This window comes from Centroberyx gerrardi, chromosome 5 (genome assembly GCF_048128805.1).
Source record: "Centroberyx gerrardi isolate f3 chromosome 5, fCenGer3.hap1.cur.20231027, whole genome shotgun sequence".
Classification (NCBI taxonomy): Eukaryota; Metazoa; Chordata; class Actinopteri; order Beryciformes; family Berycidae; genus Centroberyx; species Centroberyx gerrardi.
Window position 1 is genome coordinate 16,448,433 of NC_136001.1, and position 8,247 is coordinate 16,456,679.

The 8,247-nt window shown below is 40.9% G+C and overlaps 1 protein-coding gene across 1 annotated transcript; it reads right to left on the bottom strand.

Annotated features, from left to right (window-relative positions):
- Positions 1 to 296: 296 nt before the first annotated feature.
- park7 (parkinson protein 7) lies at positions 297 to 5,416 on the bottom strand. The gene is made up of 6 exons (XM_071895272.2): positions 5,225 to 5,416; positions 4,543 to 4,644; positions 4,286 to 4,345; positions 3,373 to 3,442; positions 1,205 to 1,291; positions 297 to 813 (listed from the first exon to the last, which is right to left on the bottom strand). Exons 1-6 carry the CDS (start codon positions 5,312 to 5,314, stop codon positions 653 to 655), a joined length of 570 nt encoding a protein of 189 aa, XP_071751373.1. The 5' UTR covers positions 5,315 to 5,416; the 3' UTR covers positions 297 to 652.
- Between the last annotated feature and the right edge of the window lie 2,831 nt (positions 5,417 to 8,247).

Below are 8,247 nucleotides of genomic sequence, written 5' to 3' on the forward strand. Positions count from 1 at the left end.
ACACCGCTACCACGCGCTGTAGCAGAGCCCCGCCCTACTGGCTGCGGGCGTGCTGTCATTCGCCATTACAATTTAACTGCAACCAGGCCCAGGCCTTTCATTGGCCAAATGACCTGCCAATCGATTCGGATTCTGTTTCCCGCGTTCTTCCGACGTATGATTTGAGATTTCACAATACAGCACAGTACATTGAGGTGCCAACAATAACCATAAAAATAGTCTCCAGGCTACTGCAGGCATGTGAAATTCAAGTCGCAATGACCTCTAGTAGTAATGTAAGACAGAGCAAGACAAAGAAGCACAGCACGTCCATGTTTTAATGACAAGGGCAACAATAACAAGGACATAGATGTCCAAATGCATCAAAATAATGAACTAGTGATTCGATATACTTATAATTGAAATGTAACAAAATCAAAACTTATTTTGGAAAAGCCTTGTGCAGTGATCCACCACAATGTTAAAGTGCAGGGGTACCTTTCATTGCCAACTAAAAAAGATTAATAATCAGGAAAATAGAGTTTTATGTCACTTTGTGAGAATGATTTGTCACTAATGCCAAGTTGGATTAGTTGACTTGATTATCAGTGCCAGGCTGTTATAGTAGATAGTGCTGCTTGCAGGTTGGTGGCTGTAGTGAACAGGGCTACAGTCAGTCTTTCATCACAAGAGGTGCTTTGACTTGAGCTGCAACTTCGGCCCCCATAAGCTCCTCTACAATCGTGAGGGCAAACTCAAAACTGGTTCCTGGCCCACGGCTGGTGATGTAATGGCCATCCTTCTGTACTCGAGCCTCTGAATATTTATAGTGGTCTAGAAAGAAAAAAGACAAAGAGCAACAACACAGGTTAATCAAGGTGAGGGACTTCCAGCTACAGTCCAAAAGCTACACGCAAGTCAGAGGTCACATTGTATTATAAGCACTTATACAGAGAATCTAGTACCCCTTCAACTGACCCAATTCTAGTATGTTCTGTCAGAAATTCCTACAACCGCTTTCACCTCTGTATGGTGTGCTCTCCTCTACTGCATAGTGACGTGATGCTCTATGGGCAAGAAACAGCTATCACAGCACCATCTGCTGCCCTTTAGAAACAATTGCAATTCCTTTAGTGTTCCTGAGTTCCAGCAGCTATTGTAAAACCGCTGGCTGTACATTTCAGCTGATCTTTCACCCCTTTGTTGGCATAGAGTCTGTTTGTACCTCCAGTCATCATCTTGTCCTTCATGGCGGGGTGGGTGGTGACTGTGCTGCCGTAGCCGATGCCGTGTGCCAGGAGAGCCGTGGGACCTGCAGAAGGGCAAAGTTGTTTCAGGTTTGTCAAACAGCTTCCCATTATTAAAAACTAATGCTTAAGCACACATTTTTGCTGTTTGTGTCAGTACAAGTCTTCATTCATTCATTCATTTTCACATAGTTCAAAAAAGGATATGCAGTAAATTGAGGGAAAAATAGCTTCAAATAATTTCCCTCCACCAAAACATGATATATTAATTCACATACTACACTTAGAGATTGTAAATTACATATAGAAAATGTTCTTACAGTGTATTAAACAGTCCATCTCATTATTAAATATTACAGCTGTTTAACAAATGAATAAATACAGTATAAAATATTTGATGACAACACTGCCTCTGAAAGACGTCCTCAACTATATTTGTGTCTAAGAATACACATGTACAGTATACAGTTTCAGTCTCTCTCCAAAGGCTCTGCACCACATTCAAAAGAGGCTGAAGACACTGACTGCAGCTGCATTAACTTTGGCAATGTCCTAGCACTGCAGTGAGCTCATCCAAAAACTGTTAATAAATAGAAAGTTATTGATTATGCTCCTTGGCTGCGTTCCCATGCAGTCTAAAGATTACACTTCTCCCTGGCAGAACAGCAGTCTGCCAGTTAAAGCCAAGCTACTCTTGTTACAGCTTGTCTCCACCCAGAGGACGCCAGTCTGGGAGAGAGACCGTCTGAGAACCAGAGCCAGACAGCTAGGCCGACAATGGAGAGGAGGGCAATTATGAGCATCCATCTCTCCTCTCTGATGAATCCTAAAACCTGACTGTGCGTCTATGATTTGTACACATTTGTCCAGGGGTAATGTGTTACTGTGAGCACTCATCAAGATCCTATATGCAGGTGAACTGATATTAGTACACATCGAGGAGCATACAATGGTAAAATTATCCTGCTCATTTCTGCTACAAGTATTCTATTAATGGATTATTAATCGCCCTGGTTTTCAGTGAAGCTCTTTTCGAAAGGCCCTCTTTCACAAAATATGTGATGAAAATAATTTTCACGTTACGGCAGGATAATATGTCTTGCTACTGGTACTCTTGTTGGCAGGTTCATTAAACTGTATATTCCTGTGAGGATTTCAGTCATTTTCTAGGACGCCCTTCACTCCACTCTGCCACATGGGTCCCGTGTCCCTATTCAAAATGCCCTTCCAGTGTCCTTTCTCAGCACAAGCTGTCAAATAAAATATCAGTGGTTGTGGGCTCACTCAGGGGCTGTTATTAATCAAACCCTCACCCTATTAGCTTATATGCCAAAATGGGTGCACAAATGACCAGAAATGTATGAATCATGTCTGTAGTCTGTTAATAGTGTGTTTGTTAAAAACAAATAGAACAAAAATACACAGGCTGGTTAAGATTACATTTCCTATTTCACATTATGATAAATGATAATGCTACATTATGTTGAGAAATAACTTGAAAAGGAAACAAAAGTAGTTTAATTTGAGTAAAATATGACCTGATCAAAGACATAGGTTCACTCAGAGAATTACGTGAACCGCTAGATTAATTGGTTAATATGTAATAAACTCTATTCAGGGCACATCGCATTATTGAGATGCCAGTGACTGAATCCCATGATAATCTGCCATGTCCATACTTTCAGTAGTTTTTATTTTCTGTCAAAGACAGATAATTCTAGCAGTTATGAGCAAATCCAAATCCCATTTACCTTAGGCACAACACTAGCTCTGCAGTATGTTTTAAACAAGTATAATGTACCTTTTTGATTGTTGCTTGTTCATAAAAAAAAATTGTAGGTCACACAGTAGCACAGTACCTAGTGATTTATATTACTAGATTGTCATACTGATTTGATTTGATTTGATACGGAAAGTGTGTTTTAATACATTTCTCATTTAATTATTTGTGAAAATACCATTTTACATAATCAACCACTAGAATAACCCTCTCTGTGTAAAATGACTAAATTACAGCTTTCTGAATCAAAACCACAACATGATCAAATCAGGGACATGTCACTCTCAAATCTTATCCCATTTACAGGCACCACTATAAGAGGTTGGTCCCACAGGTCCCACTTTAGTTGAGTTTAGCAAACTGTACCTGCACAGATGGCTGCAATCAGGCCTTTCTTGCCATCTTGCTCCTTCAGCACCTCCTTCACAGCAGGAGACTACAAGTGAAACAGCAGGGAAACCAGATACACAATGAGTTATTCGTGGCCTGTGTACAATGTGTGTGATTGCTCTGTACATGTGCTGACTGCAAGATTTGCTCACATCCAAAATACTCTACAGAGGAGCTGGACAAAAAAGCAATCAAATGAAGAAAAGGGGAATGTCCGCTCACTGTTTCAATGCTCTCAAAATATTAAATTAATTGAAGTAAAACTGTGACAATAAAGTTTCAACCAAACATGGTCTTCGTCAGATAGCCCGTCAGAACTTTTTGGGAGCACCGAAACAGTGATCAGATAATCCTCGATGCTATAGAAAATTCCCCTGTGGGATGGAGGAATTAAATCCATAACGGGGATCTGTAACTTCTAGTAGGGTTAATCGTTTTCCAAAATGAGTGTTGGAAAAATAACACTCTTGTACATGTGTGCTTTCATTTCTGAAGCCCCAATGATTTCTTGCTAAAAGGAAGTACCACGGAAATGTGGATGATGACACACTTTTAGGTCTTTTTTAGGTCAAAGTTATCATCAACTGTATATCAAGGCAGAATTGGGCAGGCTCACAAGCACAGCAAAAAATGTCTAAAACTTATGGAAAATATGCCATAATCAACAATATATGTACTAACATTGTGTGATCCCCTTCCAAAGTTCATTAATTCCTCTTGTTTTAGCTACTTTGAAATAATTTACCTCCAGTATTGACATATCACTGAGTGCTTATGAGAACTCATGTTGGAATAGCCTGTGTAATAGGAAACCTAGCAGATCAAAACATATAAAGGAATAGACTGCATAATTTATACATATAATTTACTGTGTATGTATATTTCTCACCTCTGCCAGATTCTGGGCCCCTGGCATTCCCCCTGGCAGAAGCACCACATCATATGGACCCTGGGAGACAAACCATGACAGATGGAGGCTGACAAGGTTGGAAATCGCAGAACACCAGCCATCACGGCTTGATTGACGGTGTTAATGAAACTGAAAATACTTACAATACGAAATATTGGATACGCTTTGAAACCCTAAGCCTGGCCTTAGGCTACCGCTTCAACACGGAATAATAGTATCTGGATGCTGGGTCTAACCTGTTTGCTGGCTTCCTCCAAGCTAGCATCAGGACAGATGACGACATTTCTGCTGCACTGGACTGGCTCTTTGCCTGTCAGTCCTGCCACCGTCACAGCAATCTACAGGTTGTGTAGGCATTATAAAAAGGATACGATTAGCATGATAATGATACAACATGGCAACCTACTGTATATTCTAGTATATTTTTGGGATGCCCGTCTGTAGACATTAGTTGATGAAGACTTTTATTTCGAGCTGCAATGACGTTAAACTTTGACATTTACATGGCCTTTGCACGCACTTTTCAGGTTGTGAGCGCACCAACGCTTAGCAGATAACCAACCCAATAGTTTATTTTGCTAGCATAACAAAAATCAAAATAGAGAAAAAGCAACTAAGCTAATTATATTGTTATTACTTCTTGCTAACGTTAGCCAGGGAAAGTTAGCAGGCTTGCAAGCGTTAGCTCGTTACAAATGCCGCTATTCACTGCACGACTCCCATTGAAATCCATGTGACCATAAATCTGAACAATGCTGTGAAGTAAGAAATAAATAAAAACACGATAGAGCTGTGGCTTGGTTGGCTAAAAGGGATTCTACTTTGAATTCAAGCTAGCTAAGTTGCATTGGCTGTCATTGGCATTAGCTAACTTGGCTAAGCTAAAGCAAGTCAGCAAGCTTGCAGAAGAGTACAAACCCCAGCTCTACGCATGATGTCCACAGGAATAACAGTCTCCATCTCCTCCGCACCTTTCGATAGGATTACTAATGCTCTCTTGCCTGCCATGATTGAGCTTGTAAATATGTCAGGTGCGGGGCGCTAACTTGTGTGCGCAAGTTTGAATAGCCAGTGAGTGCACCAGCAGGCTGACCAGACACATGCGAGAACTGTTTGGTTTGTCAGGAGCAGGGTTGCCATGCTGCGTCACGCTATCCCCCTATTCAAGTCCAGGCACCAGGCATTCACGGGCTAGTTAGGTTTACCTCCACACACCTTCTCCAACACATGCACACGCACCCATTAAATGTCAACCATGATCCCTTATGGAAAAGGAGATTGTCAAGGCTAAAACCACCTACATGAATAGCGAAATCCAAATATGCATCCAAGAGTAGTAGTGGGAGTTTGTACAGAATTGAAGGAGCTAAAAGTGATGTGTGGCAGAGAAAGGTCAAGACACCACAGAGTTACACCACAGAGATACAGAGTTACACAGTATGCATTACAGAATAATGCATACTTTGCAGAAAAATTGCACAAGTGGTCGGCCTTGTGATGACAGATTGTCATTGCTGCAAGATTCAACCCATTCAACATTTACCAAATATAAATGCACGAGCTGAGATGTTGAGTCTTGCTCAAGGCTGAGAGCCTTCAGTCTCATAAGCTCCAGCTCCAAGTGTCTACTCTGCAGCTGATGCTATGCTGCCAACAATTAAAAAAAACAACAACATAGGCTTTGTAGGCTAAACAGTAGCCTAGTTAACAATAGATCTTCACAAAATAATTCAAAATAACAAGCATTATACAATAGCCATTATTAACTTGTCGCATAAATCTATGTCACACCACAATATGATAAATCCTACAACGTACTCCAGATCACAGGTTTTGTCTGGAGACCCACATTTCACAGTAATTTTTCATGCAACTCATAATGAACTAGTTGCTGTTTAAAAAGTTGGCCTTTCAGTGCATGCCTTAAGGCCTTTTAAATCACTTCTCAAAGCACACTTGTACAGGACATTTTTATAATGTTCATTTTTATGGAACTGTATCCGGTGCTATTTAGCACATCTTTTTAAAGGTGCTATAAGGTACCATCACCACTTTGTGGTCTATCTCACAACACGACTTGCAGTGTAGCACTTCTTCCAGTAGGTGGAGGCATTAACCCATGATTGAGGAAAAGCTGTCAAGGGAATCATGAAAAGGTAGTGCAAGTTCAACATGTGTACACATCTGTCAATAACAGAGTGTCGTCCACCAATACAGTTTTCATTCCAAAGGAAAAATGTAACTAAGAGATTCTTGAGACAATCCCAGAAAGGTATTTTTAAAGCAAATCATGCATTCAGTGTCTATTAATGTCTGTTAATCATAGGCTTATCATAGGCTAAATGAATTGAGGGAGCCAATTCAGTAATATAACAAAAGTAATTTTGAAAGTGACACGGGGCAGCAGGTCGTTTAGGTCATCAAGTTCTTGAAGCTTTGTCTGAGAACTTCTGCACCAAACTCTTAAGACACTTGGGGAATCATATTCCAGTGTAAATCCTAGACTTAATGTCTGGGGCTTTAGTGTGCAGGCACCCGTCCCAGTTAATGTGCCTCTGTGCATTCTGCTGCAGAGATTCACTTTCATATTTGTGCGACAAACTAGAGCCCAGTGAAACGGCAGATTAGACAAAAGCGTAGGGGGTGCTGGCAGCAGGTTGTTTATTGCGTGCCTGTGAGTGAATCCAAGAGGCAGCGGTGATTACCAACATATGCAGCTGGGGATCAACTAAACCAGACCCACAGTGGCACTCAAGCTAATTTCCATACATTAATTCAGTTATGTACATTTACTAATTCCTTTCAGTATGTAATCATAAAGTGCATGATCATGAGGAAATGTTTCAAAGTAACTTGTGAAACAGTAGTAAGCATGACAATTAATGTCTGAGACACTGAAAACGAGTCTGGAACGACTGATAACTGACAAAACAGATTGATACAACTGACATATCTGCACAGGGCCTCGTCTTCCTTTGTTGGGCAGGTTGTCCATGACCTCTGCTGACTCTGAAGAGAAAGTGGCATAAAATTGGAGCACAGATCGTGACACAGAGCTTAAGGATACTGCTTCAAGTGTCAGACCTTTTGATTCGCAGCTGGCACGGCAGCAAATAATCATCCCCTCTCCCCGGTACATATGTGTATGTGTTTTACTCTTTGGGACTCATCAGTGGCATCCATGGCTTATTATTATTCTCTAGTGCTCCCTTGTTCCTGCAACACCAGGCCTTGCTCTGCTTTATCTGGCCCTTCACAGAGGTCTGCTCCGAAACCTGAAGGGCTTCTGGAATCAAACCTCTGGGGATTCTAGAATACAGAATCATTTTTTTTTATGAGCAAGAGAGAGAGAAAAAAAGAAAATCCTCAGACTGAAATGAGGGAATTCCACAAATTACCGTTTGTCACAAAGTAATCCTGTTACTATTGCAAAGAATATGAAACGGTGTAAACATGGAAATAAACTTGAAATGCGGATGTAGCTTACATGCGGAGGCTCTGTTCAGTTGAGATATACAGCTGCAAACCCTGTTTCAGATCCCCAGTAAGGAGGTGCCACAAAATTCAAAGTGGTTACAGTAAATTTGCTTCTACAGGGAGAGATTAAAACATTCAGATGTGTTTTTTTTTATTTTATTCTTTGAGTTAGTACATTTCAGCTCATTTTGCTCCAAACCTGTGCTAACTGGTTACTCTTCCCAGTCAACTAATGGCAGCATTCAGGGCTTACATTTCTGCAGTCAGATAACTGATGAATATTTAGGAGCATTTTATCTGCCCATCTGTGCACAGGCTTTATCTTGTGTTTGTTTCACACATTGTAAGCCACTGAGTGCATGGAATGAGTGACAAGCATATAATCTTGATTGCATCTTGATGCTATTACCTTATGCTGCCAAGCGCTCAGGTGACAGCTGGAGGACGGCGAGATCTGGGAGAAA

Bases quoted from the DNA above. Each gene is read 5' to 3' on its own strand.
- park7 (XM_071895272.2), bottom strand. From the start codon at position 5,314: ATGGCAGGCAAGAGAGCATTAGTAATCCTATCGAAAGGTGCGGAGGAG. The intron at 4,645-5,224 runs GTTTGTACTCTT...CACAACCTGTAG, and splicing joins ACATCATGCGTAGAGCTGGG to ATTGCTGTGACGGTGGCAGG. The intron at 3,443-4,285 runs GTGAGAAATATA...TTTCACTTGTAG, and splicing joins GGGCCCAGAATCTGGCAGAG to TCTCCTGCTGTGAAGGAGGT.